This window comes from Neomonachus schauinslandi, chromosome 6, assembly GCF_002201575.2.
Source record: "Neomonachus schauinslandi chromosome 6, ASM220157v2, whole genome shotgun sequence".
Taxonomy (NCBI): Eukaryota; Metazoa; Chordata; class Mammalia; order Carnivora; family Phocidae; genus Neomonachus; species Neomonachus schauinslandi.
Genome location: NC_058408.1, coordinates 2,639,462 through 2,664,784, shown reverse-complemented (window position 1 = coordinate 2,664,784; position 25,323 = coordinate 2,639,462). Strand labels below are relative to the sequence as shown.

General features: G+C 47.9%; 1 protein-coding gene across 1 annotated transcript in view; it reads left to right on the top strand.

Annotated features, from left to right (window-relative positions):
• The window catches only part of LOC110573368 (Fc receptor-like protein 3), a 64,219-nt gene extending 39,386 nt beyond the window's left edge, over window positions 1–24,833 (top strand). Inside the window, exons 5-11 of the mRNA XM_044916010.1 lie at window positions 17,142–17,420; window positions 20,155–20,433; window positions 20,866–20,982; window positions 21,579–21,606; window positions 22,533–22,615; window positions 22,786–22,854; window positions 24,676–24,833. Of these exons, the coding sequence (XP_044771945.1) occupies window positions 17,142–17,420; window positions 20,155–20,433; window positions 20,866–20,982; window positions 21,579–21,606; window positions 22,533–22,615; window positions 22,786–22,854; window positions 24,676–24,833 (1,013 nt within the window). The remainder of the gene's footprint in view (window positions 1–17,141; window positions 17,421–20,154; window positions 20,434–20,865; window positions 20,983–21,578; window positions 21,607–22,532; window positions 22,616–22,785; window positions 22,855–24,675) is intronic.
• Window positions 24,834–25,323: the final 490 nt, after the last annotated feature.

Below are 25,323 nucleotides of genomic sequence, written 5' to 3'. Positions count from 1 at the left end.
AACTGGATAATTTCAAATGTTCTGTCTTCAAGTTTGCTTGTTCTTTCTCCTGAATGATCAATTATGCTATTGAAGGTCTCTATTGAACTTTCCAGTTTGGTCATTTTATTCTTTAATCCCAAGATTTCTGTTTGAGTCTTTTTTGTTTTCTATTTCTTTGTTAAAATTCACATTTTGTTTAGGTATTATTTTCCTGATTTCATTTAGTTGTGTCCACTTATAGCTCACTGAGCTTCTTTAAGACTATTATTTTGAATTATTTGTCAAGCAGTACATGGATCCCCTTTTCTTTAGGGTCAGTTGCTGGAGCTTTATTAATTTCTATTGATGTTTTCATATTTTCCTGACTCTTCATGATTTGTGTAACTTCTCATGGGTGTCTGTTTATTTAGAAGAACAGATAACTTTACAGACTGGTTTTGGCAGGTAAATACCATCTGCTGCTTCCCTGGACTTATGGGACTGCCTCTAGGATCATGGTTGAGCAGGGCTGGAGCTGGATCTCATGGCCATTGCTAGGTCTGCAGTTGGGTCCACAGTTGGCAAGCCTGTTACCAGGGGCATGAATGGGTGTGATTTCTCCTGGGTCCCTGAGTATTTTCCCAATGGGTTGTTAGGCTGATTCCTGGATGGCCAACACTACCTCTAGACTGCAGTAAAGTGGGACTGGAGCTGGGTCACGGGACTGCTTCAGCAACAGTAGTCAGGTCTGAGATCAGTGGGCCTGCTATCGGGGCATGGATGTGGATGATTCCTCTTGGGTCCCTTGGCAATGGGATCTAGAGGCAAGACCATGGACAAATTGGACTAGAGTTGAGTCCACAGGAAGATGAGGTAGCTCTAGGTCTGCAGATGGGCTCATAGTCAGTGAGTTTTCTACAGGGCATGTGCCTGCCTTCTCAAAGTGATCCTCCTTGGTCTTTGATTCCAGTGGGATTTTGCAATCTCCTACCTGGGTCTTACAGCTCTCCACTTTTATCTGTGGATGGCTGCCAAATATGTGTTTCTGTGGGAGACACAGGTTGTAGACCTCCTATTCCATCATCTTGTTCCTGTCATTTCTGGTACTTGACATTCTAATTGCACCTGTTGGTGTGTTTCAGTTTCTGTTAATTCATACATATAAATGGGTTTGTTTTTACCAAAGTTTAAATTACTAGAATAAAATATATTTATTCATTTATTTAACAAAAATTTTAGTAACATTTATGTACAGCATTGCACTAGGTGTTGAGAATGATGGGAAAGCATAGGAGGCAGCATTTCTGTGCTTAGGAAGCTCATGATATAAAAGCTCCAGCCAGTCCCTAGTGTACAAGAAACATCCACCTAACAAGATCCCAGTTAAATAATTGTCCAAAGGTACCAATTATGGTGCAAGTAAATAATAAACTATATGCCAAGTAGCTGGTAATGACTTCATGGAACAGAGAGTGGGAGCTGGAAGGGGCAGGGATGGAGTGGGGCACAATATAAGAAAAAAGGCCCCATGGAAGCTGCATGAAACACTCCAGAAATAGGAAGCACATCCCAGTGTGGTACCAACACAAAAGGGCAAGATCGGCCAGGAGTACATGCTTTGGGACCAAACAGGATGTGTTCAAACAAATGGTTCAAAACTCCATTCTGCTGCCTACTAGCTACTTAGACCAGTTTATGGCCTGTAAATGGGGATAATCATAGAACTTACTTCATAGGGGTATTAACAAGATTACATGAAATAATATATGTGAAAGTCTACCACATCGGAAACATTCAGAAAAGTTTTAGCTACATTTAAAACAACACGAATTCCATGGTGACAAAGATATTTGGGTAATGGCAAATAATCCATTGTTCTCTATCAAACACTTAGGTTTGGATTACTTCTCCATCATCCTCATGTGGAGAGGGACAATATCTCTCTTGCTTACTGATGGATTTCCTTTGTCCTATCCAGTCCCTGGCATATAGCTGACATTTCAAAAATTTCTGTTGAATAAACCAAATCTGTCCCTCATCTGAAATGTCTAAGCAATTTACAAACTTGCCAATTTTTCCTCCTCTGTCTTTCTATTACCCATTTCTCAAGCCTGTATCCTCCTATCTCTATTTATTGACCTAGTTACTTAATTTGTTACTCAATAAATAAATATTCAATAAATATTTATGGAATATCTCTTATATGCCAGGCACTGTTATAGGTACGGGGGCGGGGGGGGGGGGACATATGATGAATTTAAGAAGTTCCTGCTCTCACAGAACTTCTATTCCAGAGAAGGGAAAGTAAACAAAGTAAACAAGCAAATAATTTTGGGTAAACACTCCGAAGAAAATTAAATATTATCATCTCTTGTCCTGCCTTCTAATCAGTCTCTCTGCTTTGCATCTGGTCTCACTGACGTTTACCCACTGTCATAATGCTCCATCTAAGTTTCAAATTCTAACTTTGTCACTCTCTACTTGAAGACTTTCCATGTCTCTTGGTTATAATAATAAAACTGTAGCTTTTATAATAAAACCATAGCTACCTACCACCCATGACATGAGCCCTACATGCCTCTCTCAACTGATTCCCCTTCATTCTCTACCTTTCAGAACTTCACCTTAACCCCTGAACATCAATGCTATTTCTTCACTTCTATGCCCTTTATGCCTCTATTACCCTCTCCATCACCTCTTGTCATACACAGACTCCTTTGCCTGGCTGAATCCTATGTGTTCATTCAGTTTTCTCAAGCATCCCTCTTTCAGGTACCTGTCATAGCCCACCCTCCTCACCACACACTCACACACACCTCACACACTGGCAGGGGTGGTCCTTCTGCCCACAAAGTGCCCTATGTGTACTTTTATTGCACTTACATTCTATATTATAATTATATAATTTTGCTTCATGTTTCTGCTTCCACCTTCTGTCAACTTCTTACCAGCAGGCACCATTTTTTGTTCATCTTAGAAGTCCAAGCACAATGACTAGGATATACAGAGACATTTGACAAATATCAATTAAATTTTTTAAATATGAATTTCTAATGAAAGAAATAATAAATGGATAGAAAAAAACAGGCATTACTTTTGAAAAGCCAAAGAATCCTTGCTCTGTATTCATCTCTAGCTCTTTTTCTTTTTTTTTTTTGCAGCTCCTGTCAGTGGACAATTTGGTGAGTTCTCCATTCTTTTGCTCTTCAGTGTCTCTGGATAAGAGTGTCTCCCTAATAAATATGAGGCATTTGCAATGGCTATCAGAGGATCTCTAACATCTCCTGTTCTTGCTGAGACCAGAAGGGATGTGAAAGTGTTACGTGGTCTATTGGCATCACCCAATGGCTAAGATAGCCATGTGGCTACCCTTTGACTCTCCCTGGAAGAACGGACAAATGCACAAGCAGCTCCTGGCCTTTGGTAGGCCCTGCACTTACCCCTATTGCCAATGGACCCCACTTGACCAGGCAGGACATCTTCAACTCCATGAAACATGCAGGACTTGGGATAGGGTTTTCTCCAATCAGCAAGCCAGAAAAACTTCTCTGATAACATCACACTGTGAAGATATCAGCAGGAATATTACATTCTCTATAGTTTTAGAAGTAAAATCCTCCAGGAAATGTGTGGAGAATAGAAGAACATCCAAAAATTGGGGCCTTTAAAGGAAGGAATGCAAAAAAGAAGAGATCAGGGGAGAAGATGTATTATCTGTATCACACATGTTCTTAGTTCTGACTCTTATTGCCATTCTCCTGGGTCAGAGAGTGGCCCATAAATAGCAAGGAAGATCTACATCCTCTCTCCTTGTCCAGAACCAGCTGACCCGGGATTTCTTCCTTGTCTGGGTCACCTCTGGATTCCAGCAAATGACTTGTCCATTCCTTGCTCTGCCACAATTAGCTATGATGAGAGTTTCTGGGCATCTGAATCATCTGTGAAATGAAGGTGTTAAAAAAGTTAATCTCTCAAGCTTTACTCAGTGCCAAAATCTTCAGAAAATATGATTTATCCTTTTAGGAAAGTACAAACCTGTTATTTACACAATTCCTTTGGAGGTTCTTATGAGTTCGTGAACACGATAAACCAATATCCCATGTGGGGCAGGGATGGGTTTCTCTAGGATCCACACCAGACTAACTAGCTATTTCTCCCACTGGCATTTGGCAGTGAATCCCGCTGGTGTTGCCTTCTTGAAATCATTTAGCTCATTGCCATCCCTGAGCAACCATTCTCCCCTGGGGGCTCTGGTCCACAATTGGCCTTAAGCAATCACTGACCTTCCCAGATGGCTTCCTTGGGAATTCTCCAAAGCCTGGTCCTTGGGTCTGTCCCACACATACAACTGTGGTGGGGACCACAAGGTTCTCTATCTCAGACTCTGTCTCTTCCTTCCTCAGCACCTGCACCCAAACCCGTGATTTCCCTCCATCCTCCATGGACCATCGTTTTCGAAGGAGAGGCAGTGACTCTGACTTGCCACATATCTCACTTCCCTGCAGCAGAGAACAAAAAATTGTACCAGTGGTACCTTGGAACAGAAATAATACGTGAAATCCCAAGAAACACCCTCCAGGTCCGTGATTCTGGAGAGTACAGATGCCAAACCCAGGGCTCGCCCCTAAGTGATGGTGTGAGCTTGACTTTTTCTTCAGGTGAGAAAAAAGTGAAAGAAATAAAAACTTTAGGAACCATACAGTTATGCAGAACCTGCCCTATAGTTACTGAATCAAAATCTATACAGATAGGACCAAGGTAAAAAGAAATTTTTTAAAATTTTTTATTTAAATTCAATTTAGTTAACATATACTGTATTATTAATTTCAGGTGTAGAATTTAGTGATTCATCAGTTGCATTTAACACCAGTGTCATTATATTAAGTGCCCTCCTTAATGCCCATCACCCAATTACTCTTTCCCCGCCCAGCAACCCTCAATTTGTTTCCTAGAGTTCAGTGTCTCTTATGGTTTGCCTGCCTCTCTATTTTCATCTTATTTTATTTTTTCTTCCCTTCCCCTATGTTCATCTGTTTTGTTTCTTAATTTCCACATATGAGGGAAATCATATGGTATTTGTCTTCCTCTGACTGACTTATTTCACTTAGCATAATATCCTCTAGTTCCATCCACATCATTGCAAATGGCAAGATTTCATTGTTTTTGATGGCTGAGTAATATTCCATTGTGTATCTATATACCACATCTTCTTTTATCATTCATCTGTCCATGGACATCTGGGCTCTTCCCATATTTTGGCAATTGCAGACATTGCTGCTATAAACATTGGTGTGCTTGTGACTTAGGTAAAAGGGAATTTGAGAAGTAATTTATTTGAATGGTTTCTGAATCTATGTATAATTTTAACCTTAAAAGATTAACTTGGAAGGGTGCCTGGATGGGTCAGTCAGTAAAGCATCTGACTTCAGCTCAGGTTATGATCCCAGAGTCCTGGGATCAAACCGCATGTTGGATTCCCTGCTCAGCTGGGAGTTTGCTTCTCCCTCTCCCTCTGCAGCTCCCCCCCTCCCCTACTTGTGCTCTCTCTCTCTCTCAGATAAATAAATAAAATTTTTTTTAAAAAAAGATTTACTTGGAATAATAAGCAGCATGAGAATTTTTCAGCTAAGTAGACGGGCAGACAGATAGAGGTACAGCTGACCCATGAAAACATGGGTGTGAATTGCACAGATCCACTTACATGCAGTTTTTTTTTTTTTACAGGACAGAGCTGTAAATGTATTTTCTCTTCCTTATGAATTTCTTAATAACATTTCCCTCTAGTTTACTTTGTTATAAGATTATAGCCTATAATACAGAGAACATACAAAATACGTGTCAGTTGACTGTTCATGTTATCAGTAAGGCTTCTAGTACAGCTGGCTATTAGTAGTTAGGTTTTGGGAGAGTCAAAAGTTATACTCTGATTTTCCACTGCGTGGAGGATCTGTGCCCCACCCCCACATTGTGCGAGGGTCAACTGTATACAGAAAGCAAGAGAGAAGGAAGAAACATTTCTCTTTTTTAGGTGCCCTAAAGCCACCTGTTTTGAATTTGAAGCAGTTATAATGCTGTTTGCTTTCATGAACAAGGAAACAGTATAGTAACAGGGAGAAAATAAGATGCTTATCCTCTTTGAACTGGCAATTCTTCTCCTAAGAATTTACCTACTGAAATCATAGATAAGCAGCCCCCAAACTGACGGAAATTGAATGGTCAAGGAAAGGAAACTCACTAAGTAAATTATATCATGTCACATTGAAGGAAAACTTGGAGGCCATTAGAAGTCAGGTTCACTAACAATATTGGTGGCAAAGAAAAGTGTTCATAGCACAGTAAGTGAAAGAGCAAGTTATCAAATATATACATACTACTCTGATTTCATAAAGAGAACACAGTACACACAGACTCTCATGAACTTGCAAATGGAAAAGAGCACCAGAAAAGTGCACGCCTGAGAAGAAGAGATTTTTACTCACCTTTCTGTTTTCCAAGTTTTCTCAGGGCATATGTGTTCATTTTAAAATCAGAAAAAAAAGGAATTGTAATTATTTTATGCATTTTCCCCCATCCCTTATCCTATAAAATCTGTTCAATATACTAAGGACAAGAAGGGAGAATCAGTGGAGGGGACCAAATGACCGCCTTGCATTTCTTGCAGCTAAACTGATCCTGCAGGCTCCCCATTCCGTGTTTGAAGGTGACTCTGTGACTCTGATGTGCCGAGCAAAGGCAGAAAAGGTAGACACAGCCTGGAAGACCAGGACCCTGTATAAGAATTACCATGTGCTGATGAACCTTGATGAAAACTCCAACTTCCACATTGAACACGCAGGGTTGAAGGATAATGGAGAATATCACTGTACTGAATCTGAGACCCATTGTTGCTCTGTTTCTTCAAACACAATCAAAATCCAAGTCCAAGGTAAACCCTTCATTATTTGTGAGAAGGGTTCATGGGAAGGAAGATCCCTGAGGTAGCTGAGGGAGAGAATGGTGGGCCGGGATATCACCGAACCCCAGGGCTCATTCCTGCAATAATCAGAGAAGGAGCAAGAGTGCTTTGAGCTGAAGAGTGTTGGGCTCATAAGTGAACCCCTCTTTGCCCGCTCTTCTCACGGCAACTGCAGAAGAGCTGTACTTCTCTCCAGAGTAGCTCCAGGCCTCACTGCTCTGGGGCCTGTTGTGATTCTTCTTTCTAGAGCTGTTTCCACGTCCCGTGCTGAGGGCCAACCCCTCCTTGGCCACCCCCGGGAACCCAGTGATCCTGACCTGTGAGACCCAGCTCTCCCCTCAGAAGTCAGACATCCAACTCTCGTTCCACTTCTTCAGAAATGGCCACATCTTGGGGTCAAGCTCAAAGAGCTTTCTGAAAATCTCCATCCCCTCCATCGTGGGGAACGAAGACCCACCGTATTACTGGTGTGAGGCACGGGCAGGGACTCCCAGTGTCTACAAACGGAGCCAGAAATTCCAGATACCTGTGCAGAGTAAGTGTAGGCAGGTGCTCAGATGTGCTGGGAAGAGCCGGGCAGAGCCGCACAGCCCCCCTCGATTGTCCCATCAATCAGTGAATAAAGGCCCCGCCACTCCTGGTCCTAGTCCTCTTCCTGCCACCCAACCCACCTCTCCCCTCACCCGTTTCCTGCTTCTTCCCCAAGTCGTCTGCACTCGTCTGCTCAGCTGCCTGACCTAAACACCACAGGCTGCATGCTTACACAACAGAAGTGTATTCTCTCAGAGTTCTGGGGGTTACGAGTCCAAGATCAAGGTGCCAGCAGATTGGTGTGTATGGACAGCCCGTCTGTCCTGCAGGTGGCCACCTTCCCACTGTGTCCTTATCTAGCCTCGTTCCTCTGTCTCCTCCTCCTCTCCGAGGATTCCAGTCTTATCTGATTAGGGCCCCTTTAGCCTTCATGATCCCCTCAAAGACCCCATCTCCAAATAAGCCCCACTGGGGGTTTGGGCTTCAACATATGCACTTCCAGGGAATAGAGTTCAGCTGATAACACATCTTGACATCTCTACCGGCTCCCAGATCTTTGAACATGTGTCTGTCTTTTGTGGGCCTCATGCTTTATCCAGCCCGGGACCATCACCTCGCTCAGTGTGTCTGCAGCATCTCTCCCTCTCCCTCTCTCTCCCTCTCCTTTTCTCTCTCTCTCCTTCCTCCCCTCCCTATCTGTCTCCCTCTGTCTCCCCCAGGGATACGGAGGTGTCTGTTTCCCAATTATCAGTTAATTGTTGACAATAACCAATATGCGCCCCCCTGATGGGATACAGAGATGGGTAGTGGCATCATGGTTACTCCAAAGATGTGGCCAGGGGTGCAGAGAACTGCAGACCCCATCTCTCCTTCACCAGTGCACTCAAGGCCATTAGGACAGTCGTGGCCGTGAAAGGTCACAGCTTCTACAGAGGCGTCCCTGCACTCAAGGCCAATGCCAGCCCACTCCCAAGAAGACATGGGATTCAGCACTAGGACCAGGACTCAGGAAGGAGACAAATCAAGGTCCTGGTTGGCTCTGGAAACAGCCTGCCGAGTGGCTGCCAACTAGTCTCTGAGCTTCTTCCTGCGTTCTCTCATCTGGAAACAGAGGGGGTCAGGCTGGGTGCAGGGAGAGTGTAGGAACAGACGAGAGGGTCCTGGAAGAGTGTGTGAATCTGGAAGGAAGAAGGGTGAAGGGATCCCTGAGTCCAGCCCCAGTGAGCGGAGAAGTGGAAAACAGGAACAGAGAGGAAGACTTCTTGACTTGGGTGGGGGAGGGGCAGCTCTTCCAGGGTCACAGGCAGGAGGAAGGAACAAGTAAGGGTGGGGCCTGGCAGCCGCAAAATAAGGAACTTCTTCCCCAAGAGCGTCATTTACACTGGGAAACCGGACTGAGGTCACCTAACAAGGGGCGCAGGTGGGGAGAAGGGGCCGCGGGTGGAGGGGAAGGGAAAGGCCAGCCTTTCCTGGAGGGTAGGGGCTGAGACTGGCCAGTGATGGAAATGCACAGGAGCACCTGCTGACTGATGTTTCTCTCCCTCAGTCCCCGTGTCTCGTCCTGTCCTCACCCTCAGCACTCCTGGGGCCCGAGCTGTTGAGGGAGATTGGCTGACGCTTTCCTGTGAAGCCAAGACAGGCTCTTACCCCATCGTGTACCAGTTCCTTCATGAAGAAGTAGTTCTCAGGAAGATGAAGGCCACTTTTAGGGGGATGGTGACCTTCCACATCTCTCTGACTGCAGAGCACTCTGGGACGTACTCCTGCACCGCGGACAACAGCTTGGGTGTCCAGCGCAGCCAGCCGGTGTCCCTGTCTGTCACCGGTGAGCCTTGGGCGGTCAGTCCCCCATCCCTGTCTGGAAGCGTGTCCCCACCTTCCAGGGCCTCTGCCTCTTCCTCCCCGCCTGATGTTCTGGCTCACACCTCGGCTGTCCACCTCTTTGCAGATCTCGGCTGGTTCAGGGCAGCAACCTCCCTCCCACCTCGACCCCTGAGGAGCCAGATGTTTTCCCTTTCTCACCACTTGTCCTGTGAATCCCCAGAAGCACGGTGTTCTCGGAAACCAAAATCAGTCCCCAGGGGCCCACAGGTGTTTCTTGTCCCTTTAATACTGCATATTGATCACAACGGGTACAGAGCCACGAAAGACACATGGGCGGCAGCGGGAGCCGAGGTCCTCCACAGATGCCCAGGCACCTCTGGACTGACAGGCTGTGGGGCCAGGTGGGCGCCGGCAGGCAGGGGGAGGCAACGCAGGGGGCCCGGGGAGCAGAGATGGCTCTGCCTGCCGACTGGGCTTCAGACCCCGAAGCCACAAAGGTGGGTGTCCAAGTTATGAGGGGAAAGTGTCTTCCGTGGAGCCCTGAGTCTCAGTGTTGTGCTGTCTACGGAGAACAAATTCCAGGCACAGTTTTGGGGGGCGGGGACTGGAGGGTGTGGGCCCGTACTGGTGCGGAGTCCAGTCTTGGCTCAGGCCCGGAGCAGACTCCGGTTCCTCATCTGTAGAAAAAACACAACCAGGCAGGAGACAAGCCAGGATCCAGTCCCTCCCACAGCTGATGCGCAAAAGGTTCTGAGGAAATGGACCCGGGAGTCCTTTGGCAGGCGTCAGATGAAAGACACAGAGAAACAGGCTCTGACAGCCAGAGGCCCGCGGACATCGGCCAGCGGCATCACCATGAGCGCCCTCCGCTGCGGAAGGTTCTGCGGGACGGCGCCTCTGTTCACCTAAGGAAGAAGGGCCGTGCGCGCCCGGCGTGCGGGCTGCGCTCTGTCTCCGGATGCCTCGGACTGGCCCGCGTGGCCTGTGCACACACTTCTGAGGTCGAGCAGCAGGTGTGGACCGCAGTAGGGCAAGCACCAGCCCAGGGGCTATGAGTACCTGGAGGCTGTGGGTGTAAAGGGGCACCCCCATCTCTGCTGTGCCGTAAGAGGATTCTAGGGGAGTCTGCGCATGAGCTGACGGCTGGATGGCCTGTCACGGGAAGCGGGGAAGGGCAGGGAGAGGCTGTGGTCCAGGCAGGGGCAGATGCTGAAGGCCTGCGGGAAGGAGGGGGATGGTGCAGGACCAGGACCTGGGGACACCTCCTCAGACCCACGCCAAGGACTTGGGCCTCATCCTAAAGGGAGCTCTGGGCTCTAAGAACAGTTTTACACGGGGAGGATCACTCTGGCTGCAGGAGAGAATGGATCGCGAAAGAGCCCGTCTGGAGAGCAGCCAGGAGCAGAGCAGAGGCCCCAGAAGAGAGGCCAGTCAGGACCCCAGGCCAGCCCCGCAGAGGGGGAAGGCCCCACGGGGACTGTGGCTGGCAGAGGAGGCGCCATGTGCTCGTTTCCCACAGAAACCAAGGGAAGAGCCTGAGCAGAAGACAGGGACCAGTTCAGACAAATCAGCGGAGAGCTGGTGAGAGGCGAGAACTGAGTCACCTCCCCTGAGTTCAGCCACAGAGCGCTGAAAGCAGAAGCAGAATGCAAACGAGAATGGAGTCTCTGGGTGTGCCTGCTGCCTCACCACCTGCATCGTGAGGCCTCAGCTTCCCCTTCTGTAAGACAGGGTCAATAATAGTACCTGCCCCCAGGGTTGTTTGGGAATTCAGTACGTGTCCGCATGCCTGTGTTTACCATTTTTTATGACAAACACACATACACCTGGCACCATGCATGGAAGCGTTATATTATCATTATAATCACAAATATGGACAATCAACTTTACAGATTGGTGGGGATAAAAAGCAGGTCTCAATGCACACACACAAAAAATAAGTGAGAGGCAAAGAAGTGGAGACAGTAAATGTAGCCCCTTCTTTCAAAGATCCGTCCTCAGAACCAGGGAGAAAAGCATGATGGGGAAGAGCAAACACAGATCTGGTAGTTTTGTTTTGTTGATTTTCTCACGTGGAGAGGATGAAACACATCTAAATGGAATGCAGAAGAAGCCAGTAGAGCTGGAGCTGGACAGAGGCAGGTGGGCTCCCTGGGGGGAAGGAGGAGGACCCTCCTTGGGTGGGGGAGGGGCAGCTCTTCCAGGGTCACAGGCAGGAGGAAGGAACAAGTAAGGGTGGGGCCTGGCAGCCGCAAAATAAGGAACTTCTTCCCCAAGAGCGTCATTTACACTGGGAAACCGGACTGAGGTCACCTAACAAGGGGCGCAGGTGGAGAGAAGGGGCCGCGGGTGGAGGGGAAGGGAAAGGCCAGCCTTTCCTGGAGGGCAGGGGCTGAGACTGGCCAGTGATGGAAATGCGCAGGAGCACCTGCTGACTGATGTTTCTCTCCCTCAGTCCCCGTGTCTCGTCCTGTCCTCACCCTCAGCACTCCTGGGGCCCGAGCTGTTGAGGGACAAAGGGCGACACTTCACTGTCAAGCCCAGAGAGGCTCACCCTGCATCCTGTACCAGTTTTATCATGGAGATGTCCCCCTGCGGAGCAGCTCGGCCCCCTCTGCAGGAGGAGCGTCCTTCAGTGTCACTCTGACTGCAGAGCACTCTGGGACCTACTCCTGCACCGCGGACAATGGCTTCGGCCCCCAGCACAGTGACACCAAGAGCCTGTTTGTCACAGGTAAGCCCTGGATTCCTGCCAGTCCCTCATCTCTGACTCTTCTGTCCCTGTTTTACAGAAGAGGAAACTGAGGCCCCATGCGGTAAGTGGCGAGGCAGCAGGCACACCCAGGGACTCTGTTCTCATTCGCATTCTTCTGCTTCTGCATTCAGCGCTTTGTGGCTGATCTCAGGGGAGGTGACTCAGTTCTCGTCTCTCACACTGAGCCCTTCAGAAGTCTGCATGTACCCTCCAGTCCCTGCCCCGCCCCCCCCACACACACACCTGGTGCCCCTGGCGGATCCCTTCCCGTAGAACCAGCTACCTGTGGCCTCAGCCCTCACCCAGCCCTCGCTCAGCCAGACCCCTAGATAGCTCAGCGTACTCCCCAGCTTTTGCCAGATGAATTCATTTCCTCAGAATATTTTCTCATGCCCTGTAGGTTCAGTCCCCAAGGCAATTTTTTTTTAACCCAATGCACAGAAGCATCCCCTGCTTTCCCCACTAACACATGCGCTCACATAGCCCAAGCACAGTCATGCGGACAACTCGCAGGCGAGCCCTCAATTTCTCCGGAGTTCCCAAGAGGTTCAAGCCCTCACAGTAGAGTCGACGAGGAAAGGAGGAATGGCTTTCTGGGGTTTCCATGATGCTTTGTCCTAATCCATTAAAATAAGTTTCATTTTACTGTATTACGTTTTTAAAGTTTTTGAAGTATGACACGCATTCAGAAAAGTATACAAATCAGGGGTGTACAGCTCATGGTGACTCATGTAACCACCAAAAAGGTGTCATCTTTGGAGTGAAGTTGCTTCTATTTTCACTGGGATCTTTGCTTATTGGAGAGTGAAAGTCCAGTTGTTCATCGGTTTGTCTGCTTTTATGAGAAGCAGAAGTATGACCAAAAGACCTTGAGCGGTCCATTCCACATCACAAGGAAACAGAGACCCGGGGTGTCCCCAGAGGGAGAGGGCTTGTATGGACATCCAGGAAGTGAGAAAAACAAGAAAGACCACACTTGTAGACCCATGGAAGAGCTGAGAGATGTCTCAGAATAGAACTTATTTCTCAAAAGCAGGTTATATTGATACGCAACGAGCTAGAAGCTCCCATCACTCAACTCACAGGCCACCAGCTATTTTCCTCTTTTCCCCGCACACCATCCCTGCAGCTCCTGAGCATCCTCCACTCCTTTCCCTCTCTCTCATGACTTCTCTTGACTCACAGCTTCTGCAACACCCAACATCGACTGCTCAGCTTCTGGGTGTGACCCCTTTCTCTGTATTCCACCCTCTGCCCCATATGCCAGTCCTGGGTGGCTCAGAGCCAAAGCAGTGGCTCTACCTGGTCTAAAGAGGGCTTGGGGGGCGGCTTCGCCTCCAAGCCACCCCCTAGGCCACAGCCAGTGCAATGCCCACCTCTAGCCCAACAAAGTATGGAAACAACATGACACATAATGCAGTCTGTTTCAGAAAATACTTGTTTTAGGGAACTATATGCACAGCAGTCTCTGAGGTTTCCTAGAAAGAGCCAGTGTACCTGAAAAACACTTAGGTCGTCGGATCTAAGTATGAATCAGAAAACCTGAATTCTAGCTCTGGCTATGAACACAACTGGTTCGTAATTTGGGCAAAACGTTTGAACTTTCTTTGTCTCACTGTTTTCACCTAAATTCGAAGTTAGATAAGACAATAATTAGTGTCCCTCGTAGCCCCAGAGTTCTGTGATTTGAGTTGGAACAGGAACCCTAAGGCCAGTAGTTCATGAACCTCTGGAAGAAATGAAGTGAGGGAGAGTGTGAGAGGCACCAGTCAAAGCCCCAGAGAAGAGAGCCAGGAAAAACTGTGCATGCTGCCAAGCTGGGCTCCTTTACCTGTCCCAGCAAGAGAGAGCACCACCATGACGGAGCTTCATCATCGCTCACGGCGGAGCTGGGGGAGGCACCTTGAGGGTTGTGGGAGCGGGTGGTAGTCAGAGTGTGAGTGCAGCTGGGGGTGGGGGCTGCTGAGTACGCAAACTGGCGATGTGCTGGTCTTAGGAACACATGAGTCTGGGTACAGATGGTCTTATCTTTGAGCATATGGATCTGAAGGCTCTCAGCTCCTTGATAACCCTTGTTTTAGATCACAGAAATCAAGAATGACCAAAAGAAGACATTCCCCCAATATAAAATGTGGGGTAAAGAGATGATTTAAGAAATTTAAGTGTTCTGAGACCCAGATTCCAAAGCCAGAACTTAATCTATCTAGGAACGCCCCCAGCCCTAAGGCATCCTCCATCCGATGATCAAGTTTTATTTTCTTCTCAAATTTAGCAATGCCTGAAACCTCTTTATCTCCTGTTTCTTGTCTGCTTCCCTCCATACCGTGATATAAGCTTCATGAGAATGGAACCTGATCATTCGGGGTTTCCACAACACCCCGTACCTATTTGGTGTCTGGCACAGTATAGGTCCTCAGTCAGCATTTACGATTCAATGAACAAAAAGTCTTTGAGGTAAAATGAGGAAGAGAAGAGCAGGAAGACAACACTGATCTTTGCATCTGCTTATGTAAGTGAGCAGAAATTAATAAGCCCTAGATTAGCGAACAAGTTATCTGTGAGCTAAGTGAGACGCTTCACTGTGAGTCAGGCAGATATTCTGACAAAGCAATCTACTCTTTTGAGGGAATGTACCCCAAAAAAAGGCAAAGAGATATCGTGGGAATGTGCTCTGATCTATATCACCAGCTCTGAGTCACTGAAACACACACACATACACACATGGACACATCCAGGGGCACACACACACAGCATTCTCAAGCAAATACAAGACTCTAAATACAACTTTATCCACTGAAGAATAAGTTATGAGCAAAAACGAAGCACAATATGGGAGTCTTTTCATTGATGCTTTTAAACTTAAAATATAACACATAATATCTTTAAAAAGAAAAATTACCATAGGAAACAAAAAATCCTACAAATTCTTCTAAATATTCTCAAAACAATTAAGGAAAATATGGACTTCAGGAAAAAAAAACCATAAAAAAGGAATAAACAGGTTAGAGAAGAGATGATAACACGAGATTTTAAAAATTGTCTAGCAGAGCTCAGAAGAAACACCAAAAAAAAAAAAAAAAAAACCAAAAAAAAAATTTTGGAAAAAAAAAAAAAAATTAAAAAAAAAAATTAAAAAAAAAAACTCAAAAAAAAAACCAAAAAAAAAAAAAAAAAACCCTACAAAGCTATTTTGGAAATGAAATCCAAATTTGAAACAGTAAGGCTAGAATGTGTATTTCTATAAACTGTTAATAAAATGAAGAACTGGTTTGAGAAAATAATACAGAATGCGAAGTAGAAAGAGAGACACAGATACAAAGGCAATAAGACAAAAATATAAAATACAGAGGTCAGACAGTGAAGACCGCTGAGTGGAGTGTCTCTAAGTTAGGAAACCAAACTGAGGAAAGAAACAAAACTCAAAGATGTAATAAAAATTGTTCCTGAAGCTAAGAAAACTTGAATACATAGATGGAAAGATTTACCCTGGGGAGGTTACTGAATGTCGAGGTTAAACATCTGTCTGTGTGTGTGTGTGCGTGTGATCATGGCAATAAGTAAATAAGTAAATAAATGCAGTCATCTCAGAAAGAAGACTGGTCTCAGACTTTCCACAGAAATCATTGCTAAGAGAGAGGAGTCATGTCCAGACTTGTACTTTCGAGGGAAGAAAGAGAATGCTCAGACATGCAGGGACTCAGGGAACTTAGTATCCATTAAACTTTCTTTAAAAATTACTTGATGACAAAATCCAGCCAGCCAAAATATGAATTGATACAAAGGACTCAAAATGACTTCCTTGTGATATAAAACATATACACTGACTCTCTTTCAGCACTGGCTGCCGGGAGAATCACTTAGGAACTCTGAAACAGGCTCGTTACTAAGCCTCTCTCCAGGCCAATTAAACTTAGAATCTCTCAGATGTGGCCTCAGAATCAATATTTTTTAACACATCCTTAGGTGAGACTATCGTACAAATAGGGCTGAAAACCACTGATTCAGAAATGAAAACAAAGGCTAATCAACTATGAGAATCATGGTTACAGAAAGTGCCCAAAATGTAAAAAATATATGTAAACAAAGAAAAGTCAGTTGGTCTAAGGGAGAAGAAGAAGTAAAAGAACAACAATTCTCTCATGATTATTGTTCTTATTTCATAGTGAAGAACAAAATAGAATTGATACATTTTGAAAAATTAAGCACAGCTTTCAAACTTTCCATTTTGTCAGTAACGTCTGAATCCTCTACAGGCAATAACTTCTCATTAATGGATTGTAGTTCACCAGCAGCCCCTGAAACACCCACTAGAAGACCGCAGGGTCACATAGGATGCAATGGGTGAATTGTTTAGAGACAATAACTATAGAATTTAGGATTAGGAACAGAGAAGAAATAATAAGCTTCTGCACCTCTTTTGACTCTCACTGATGAGAGTGTGGGAACTGGAATGCTTATATTCCCTTAGTGCAAGTGCAAACAGGTCCAAAGTTTTTGAAGAACAGTCTAGCATAATATATGTTTATTTGAAATGTTCATATTTCTCATCCCACTCAAATTCCACTTCTAAGAATTTCTCCTAAGAAGTGCGTACACAAACGTGCCATGATGGATGTGCAGGACTGTTGGCCGTGACGTTATCTGCAGGAGGAGAGCAAGGACATTCCCAGTGGTGGGGAATTCCTTCAGTGCACTATGGTGAATCCATACACTGGAAGGCTTTGCGCTTGTTAAAATAATCGAGCAGTATTCACCCCAAATCATCAAACTGTAAATTTAAAAGAGTTGCCTTTTGTTATGTACTAATTATACCTCAATAAAGTTGGTCTCTAAAGGTGGATGAGATAGACCTTTAAGAATGATGTAGAAAGAGGCTCATGATGTGCTGCTGAAGAGAAAACCAGGGTATAGACCAGGATGTGTATTGTGATCCCATGCATGTGTGTGCATGTATATTTTTATGTGTTTATTTATGTGTTGGTGTGAATGGGTGTTCATCTACATAGAAAAGATCTAGAAAGTGTCACAAATACTCTACAGAAGTAATCTCTGAAAAATGAAAATAAAGGAAATGTGGAAAGATACTGATGTCAACTAATTTATTTTTGCCCTCAGTTCCAGCGTCCCGCCCCGTCCTCACCCTCAGGACTCCCAGGACCCGGGCCGTGGTGGGGGACGTGGTGGAGCTTCGCTGTGAGGCCCAGAGGGGCTCTCCCCCAATCCAGTACCGGTTTTATCATGAGGATGTCACCCTGGGGAGCCGCTCGGCCCCCTCTGGAGGAGGAGCGTCCTTCAACCTCTCTCTGACCCCAGAACGTTCTGGAAACTATGCCTGTGAGGCTGATAATGGCCTGGGGGCCCAGCGCAGCGAAGTGGTGACACTCAGCGTCACAGGTGGGTTGGTCCTACCCTCAAGCAACACAACGAAGCCTGGCATGCCTTCTCTCCCCAGCGGCCAGACTGGAGCTCCGACACCCCCACTGCCGCTGTGACAGCCCAGCCGGGGACTTCCTGCCGGCACAAACCCATCTGCAAGTCCAGGTCCCTTCCTGTAGTTACGGCTGTAGGAACCTGGACCTTCCAAGCAGCACAGTCTTCCTATATGGGATCAAAACTCCTCGCTAAAAATGCAAAAGCTTTTTAGACCATACACTATATACTGATCTATAAGTATGATTACTGAAAGGGAAATTAAGAAATTTTGAGTACGTGCTTCTCTGCTGCAAAAAAAGTTTTGGCCATTCCTTGTCTGGATTTTTCTCCCTTTTACCCCCACAAGCCTCTACTCTTGTGCTTCTTTTATTACCAGGAATATAAATATGCCTCAAACTTCTTTATTAAAAACTCTGTATTAACATTAACTCCATGCATAGCCTTTCAGGAGACACAACCAAACCTGTTTACAAAGTGATTCTTAAAGCAGTGGTGGCACAGGAAGCACAGAGAGGTGAAAGCAGGATGGCATGGATGGAATCGGTCAGCCCTCCACCAAATTCCTCCATTCTCTATGCTACCCTCTGACCTCTTGCCATTAAGTATTATATCCAAAGGGAAACTGCTTCTTGTGAGCTCTGAACCTATTGTGATGGCCCCTCCTGGCTGGCCAAACCTCCAGACTCCTGCTTAGGGAGAACTGGGGTATAGCAAAAGGATGTAGGGACAGTTGAGAAGAATGTTCTGGTCATCACCATTATCACCACCACCACCCCCATCACCACCACCATCACCACCACCATCACCATCACCACCATCATCACCACCACCATCATCACCACCACCATCACCACCACCATCACCACCACCATCACCACCATCATCACCACCATCACCACCACCATCACCACCACCATTACCACCACCATCACCGTCATCATCACCACCACCATCACCACCACCATCACCACCACCACCGTCACCACCACCATCACCACCATCACCACCACCACCATCACCACCACCATCACCACCATCATTACCACCAGCATCACCATCATCATCACCCCTGAGTCCTTGCATGTGTTAGGCCCTGTGCTTAGTACTTAGCATGTAATATCTCATTTCATCTTTAAGATAAACCAGTGAAACCACTTTTATCCCCAATTTGCAGGAGAGGAAGGTGAGGCTCAGAGGTAGAAAGTAGCCAGTTTACACACAGCTGGGAATGGGACAGCCAGGTTGAGGCATGGGCCTACCCAGGTCTCCACCTAAGTCTACATCGTGACATTCCTTCATCCTTTGTGGCCATGTTTTAACACAACTTTTGAGTTTTTAGTAATTCATTTTTCTGAAGGAATACATAAATCTTCATGATAAGAAAAGTGAATGGTACAAAAGGGACAATATGAAAAGTAAAGGTCTCATTCTACCTGCAGGCACACACTTTCATGTCCACATACTTCCAAGATATAACCACTGTTAATAGTTTCATGGGAGAAAAGAAAAAAAGGAAAAGAAAGGAAAGGAAAGGAAAAGAAAATAGTTTCATGAGTATTTTTCTCTCTTTTTAAAATTTTTTTATTTAAATTTAATTTAGTTAACATATGTAGTATTAGTTTCAGGGATAGAATTTAGTAATTCGTCAGTTGCTTATAATACCCAGTGCTCATTACATCAAGTGCCCTCCTTAATGCCCATCACCCAGTTACCTCATCCCCCACCCATCTCCCCTCCAGCAACCCTCAGTTTGTTTCCTAAAGTTAGGAGTCTCTTATGGTTTGTCTCCCTCTCTGCTTTTGTCTTATTTTAGTTTTCCCTCCCTTCTCCTATGTTCATCTGTTTTGTTTCTTAAATTCCACATATGAGTGAGATCATATGGTATCTGTCTTTTTCTGACTGACTTATTTCTTTTAGCATAATACCCTTTAGAAGTCCTAGCCTCAGCAATCAGACAACTAAAAGAAATAAAAGGCATCCAAATTGGCAAAGAAGAAGTCAAATTTTCACTCTTCACAGATGACATTATAGTCTATGTAGAAAACGCAACATACTCCACCCCAAAATTGCTAGAACTCATGAATATTTTTCTAGAAATATTCAAATATATTATAAACATAAAGGTGTAAAATTTTTTCACAGAAGTAGAATCAGGTTATACATAATTATGCAACTTGCATTTTCACTTAAAAAATACATCTTGGACGTCTTTTGTATTTCATCAGTCAGTTAACTATCCCTAAAGGAAGCAGTCTTAGAGGTAGATTTGCAGGGTCAAATTTGATGTGCATTTTAAATTTGGCAATTTAAGTTTGCCAAATTTGAGAAAGTGTCTCAAATCCGCAATCCCGCCTAGAGCATGTTGAGGTGCCTGTTTGTCCACAAGTCCAAGAGTATTATCTGTCTTTTTAGGCTTTGTCCTTCTGATGGGTGTTTTTATTTGTATGTATTTAATTAGTAATGGAGATAATTATCTATTGGCTACTTGAAGTTTTCAGCGATTCATACCCTTTCCACACTTTCCTGTTGGGTATTTTTGTGCATCTGTAGATTAAGGTCAGTAGCTTTGTCTGTCATACGAGTTTCAGTCTAGTTTCCAAGATTGAGATCTGGCCTCTGCCATTTGTTTATAATTTCTGCTCATTTACGAATATGTTAGAAGTAGGAACTTGTATTAACTTTTTGTCTCCCCCAGTCCCAGCGTCCCGCCCCGTCCTCACCCTCAGGGCGCCCAGGGCCCAGGCCTTCCCTGGGGACGTGGTGGAGCTTCGCTGCGAGGCCCAGAGCGGCTCTCCCCCGATCCTGTACTGGTTTTATCACGAAGATGTCACCCTGGGGAGCAGCTCGGCCCCCTCTGGAGGAGGAGCGTCCTTCAACCTCTCTCTGACCCCAGAACGTTCTGGAAACTATGCCTGTGAAGCCGACAATGGCCTGGGGGCCCAGCGCAGCGAGGCGGTTCCACTCTCCATCTCAGGTAAGTTTCCTGTGCCCAGGCCACCAATGTGGACAGATATCCCCTCCAAGGATATTCTGATAATCCTCACGATGTGCGAGCAGAGTACTTCTTCTCAAGGACAGGGACACGAAGCTGAGGGTTCTCTACGTGGTCCTCTTCTGAAGTGTGTCTGAAGGGATGGTACTAGAGTGGGAGCAGGGGGCCAAGGAGGACCACCGACTGTGATGCTCGCTGGTGGGCCCCGTCCCTTCCGGCCCTCCAGTCTGGCCTCAGCCGCAGACATGAGCTTCCTCTCCAAGAGCAGAGCCATTTCCCGGGCTGCTGCCTAGGCCCCCAGTCCTGGTGCCTGGACTCTTCCTCCCTCCCAGGCCCAGCATCAGCTGCAGGGGTCAGAGCAGCTCCAGACCACGAGCCTCTCCCTCCAGCTCACGTGCGGGGTCTCCCCTCCAGGGCTGACAGGGAGCAGAAGCGGCTCTGTTGCCACCGGCGTGGCTGGGGGCCTGCTCAGCATGGTGGGCCTCGTGGTCTTGGCACAGCTGCTGTATTACCGCCTCCCCAGGAGAGCAGGTGGGTACCTTCCGCTTGAGGCCCTGCCCTCCCCGCCCCTCCCCTCAGGCTGCCTTTGTAAGCACCCCTGAGCTCCCCACAGCTCCCCACCTTCCCCGCCTGCTCCCCCAGAATTCGTCTTTACAAACACAGGGTTCCCAAAACAGCTCCAGTGCACGAAGATGCCTCGATGAGACAGAGTTTACCCAGTATCATAAACCTCAGTGTGTCTCCCTCTCCACCCTTACGAGCCCCCAGGGAAGGGGAGGAAGAGGAGAAAGACCGAGAAATAGGAATGGGAGCAGAAACCCAATGGGATCTGATGACCTCCTGATTGTTTAATATGCAGTATGTCCACCGCGGATCAGACCTGTTTCCCGCTGGCAGCTGTGGAGCATTGCTCTTGACAAAATCCTCTTTCATGGTGTGACTATGCCCCGCTGCAAGCCAGGGTCAGCAGTTTTCGCCCCATCTGCCACCTCCCTTGGGCACAGCGGAGCCGGGTCCACCTAGTGCTGGCGGCCTGTGCAGCAGGTTCTCGTGAGCCTCCTAGCAGCTATGCCCCTTGTGACGGCCTCCTTCCCCTGGCTCCAGTGACCCTCTGCTTTCCTTTGCAGGAGGAAGGCCGACCTCCGACCCCTCCAGGTAAGACCCGGGCTGTGCTGCTTGTGGTTCATGAGATGCCCACAGGGGATAAAAATGAACCAGGTCTGGTCACTGCTGGGGACACAGATAGGTTGTGCACCTTCGTGTTGCTGTTTTGCTTGGCATATGTCGAGGCAGTTGCCAGGACCTTCTCACCACCACCTTAGCTACACACACCTTCTTGCATCAAGAGTTAAGTGCTTTTTATTTAGTAACTTACATTCTCTACCACTGCCACCTTGCTTGTCTGAGTGACCACTATAAGACCGAATCCATCCATGTCCTAAGCTAGTCTCAGCTTGGCCACTGCAAAGCTCTGGACATGACCAACCTAATACCTGCTCTGGGGACACCCGAGACGATGGAGTCACACGACCGGCCACCCAGAGAGACCGCTCTTCCCACCGGAGGTGGTGCCTATAAGAAGGGGCTGCCATCTTGGATCCCAGAGGCTAACCTTGGGACCCCCACCATGGCTCACAAACCATCTCTGGGCAAGCCCATGGCTGCAGCATCCAAACCATGCAGAGTTCCTCTGAGCACTCATCATGACTGATTTCTCTGAGATCCTGATCTAAGAGTTCGAATCCCGGCTCTTGCCCTTTGTAGTCACGTGGTCTTGAGCAAGTCACTTCACCTCTTGGAACCATCACCTTCTCCATCTGTAAAAGAGGGATAATGATAGAATCAGCTTCATATTGTTATAAGCATTAGCACAGTGCCTGGTGTGTATCAGGTGCCCACGAAGTTTGGAAACATCGTGATTTGTAATGTGATCGTTCATACCAGCAGACCATTGGGTATGTGCTCATCTACGCGTCCAGGCTTGGCAGCCAGCCGCTGGTATAAAGACCTGCAAGCAGGGAGTGATGATTACAGCTGCTTCGTCAGGGCTGCTGGGAGACATGGCTATTTCTGTCTCACAGGAGCCCTTCAGACTCGGACCCCCAGGAGCCCACCTACTACAATGTTCCAGGCTGGATGGAGCTGCAACCAGTGTACAGCAATGGTGAGGACCAAGGGCCCCCCACTAGGGCAGGGACCCCAGGGTTGGTCCAAGCAGGGGTGGGGCAGGAGAGGACCATGGAGCTGTGCAGAGGACAAGCTCTGGCTGGGGGAAGTAGGTCAGATAAGAGGCAAGGACCTTATAGCTCTCTCAAACTGCCCCTTCTTTCCAAGTCAATCCTAAAGGAGGAGATGTGGTGTACTCAGAAGTGCGGACGATTCAGGAGGGGAACAGACATGCAGGTAAGACCCGTGGACTCTCGACTTCGAAGGCACCAGCCGCACGCAGCTCGGCCTCCACCCCTTCTGCAGGTCTGGGCCGACCGGACACAGAGCCGCCCTCACGCAGGGTCGCTGGTTTTCTTCACTTGCGCCCACCTGCCCTGCTGGGCTCCCCGGCCCCACCGTGCCACATCCCCCACCGACGGCCTCGGGAGAGCCTGGGGGACACCTGCTCTGTCCAGGCTTTGGCATTCCCCGATGTCAAGAGACATGGGCTGGCATTCCTCTTCTCCCTCCATCAGCTTTCTATTGCTGCCGTGACGCATGTCACCGACGCATGATCTTACAGTGCTGGAGGTCAGAGGCCAGACACAGGTCTCCCCGGGCTGCGCTCCTTTCTGGAGGCTCCAGGGGAAAAAGTACTTTCTTGCCCTTTCTGGCTTCTCAAGGACACCCCTCCACACGGCTCACGGCCCCTTCCTCCATCTTCAAAGCGGACAGTGCTGTGCTGCATCCCTCTGATCATTCGTCCACAGCCAGGTCTCCCTCTGAGCACAGCTGGGAAAGTTCTCTGATTTAAAGTTCTCCCTAAAATCTCACCTGGATAATCCAGGATAATCTCCCACTGCAAGGTGCTTAATCTGAATCACATCTGCGAAGTCCCTTCTTGCAAGGTCACACACTCACAGGCTCCAGGGATTGGGACACAGACATCTCGGGGGCATGACTCTTCCTCCCACTCTAACCCACAGGGTTGAGAAAGCAGATGTGGGGATGCCGTCCCAGCAGCTTGAGGATGACTCACTGCTGCTGGGCTGGCTCTGCCCGTCCTCTCCAGTGGGTGCTCAGCCATGGCCGGCCCCAGCCCGGCTCCCTCCTGCACAAGGGAGACCTGCCTCTGGGGCAGACTCCCTTTCACCTGTGCTCTGTAAGGAGCGCTGTGTGATTTTACCCATTCTGCTTCCCTCTCTGGTTTTCCGATCCTCTTGTATAAAGTCAAACGAACTGTGTTTGTGCCCATGCTTGGTTCAATGGCTCACCTGTCACACACAGGAACTTGCTCATACTCACAACTTCCTTTGAGGTGAGTATTGTTATTATCTCAATCTTATAAATGAGGGAACTAAGGCCGAGGACCTTAAGTGAGACCGGCCTGAAGTCACAAAGCCTAGACGGTCCCTCCAAGCCAACAGGAGAGAGCCGCCCGCCGGATGTCACATTCCACGTTCCAGATTTAGGATAGTATATAAAAGTAATAACAACACCTAACGTCCCACCAACATGTGTTGAGATCCTGTGTGCCAAGTACAGTTCCAGGTGCTATAAATAAATACGCTATGTGCGCTTATGTATTTAATGCTTGTTTATGTGTTTATTCATAGCAGTCAGGACCGTACCTGGCACACGTGACGGACACTGGAAAATACACACACACGCACGCACACACACAAACTCATATCAATTTACAGTAACCCCAGAGGGGGATGATGTTATTACTCCCACCATATGGAGGAGACCACCAGGGCAGGAGAGGTGGCCGTGACCTGCCTGAGGCCACACAGGTGACCCGGCCGGGCTCTCTGCAGTGCATGCAAGGAGTCTGAGCTCAAAGCACTAACAAGAGAAGAGGTGGTCTCAGGGAGCCTGGGGAGCTGGGAGGGATGCTGAGGAGGGCTGGGCCCCACCGGAGGCCGAGGTCTCAGGCCAGGGCCCTGGCGGTACAGGGAGGCTGCCGTCCGGGCGGGGAGAGGACCCGGGGTGGGATGGGGCCGGTGGGGACGTGGGGCCAGGCGAGAGCACTGGGTCATCTTTGCCAGCTGAGTGCTGCTCTTCTTCCCACAGCGGCTTCAAACTCCGCATTAAGGCTCCTCCAGACCTACCTGCCCTCCCACGGCCCGGCCACCAGCCAGCAGCGGCTTTCCAGACCCCAGGGCTCCTCTGTCATCTACTCGCAGGTAAAGGTGGCACCACTCCCGGCCTCCGCGGCTCCTCGCAGCTGAGTCCACACACCGGCCCTGCACCCTAAGCCATCCTGGGGACAGGGACATGGAAGTGGGAAGATCTGAGTGGCTCCGGGCCCCATCCTGTGGCCTCGGCCATCAGCGTGACCATAGCATGGGACCTGCAGGACACTGCTGTTTCCCAAGTGACAGGCTGGAGCTTGTGGGTTTTTTTGTCCAGTGACGTGTGTCTCCCGCCCAGGACCATCTTGTCCCCTGGCTTCCTCAGCAGGCTTCAGCCACGGTCTCTTCTCTGAGTCCCACTCCCACATACACCCCAAACTCTACCCAGTGGGGTCTGCTCCTGGACATCTGTGGACATCTGTGCCCTGTGGACACCTGTCCTCCCCACAGACACCTGTCCTCCCCCCATGGGCACCTGCCCCCCACGGTGGCTTTCCTCAATGGTCATCACCCTGGCAGGACTACTGCAGCACTCAGCCAGGTGGGACAGCATGTGGCCCTGGGAACAGGCACGGGCAGTCTGCGG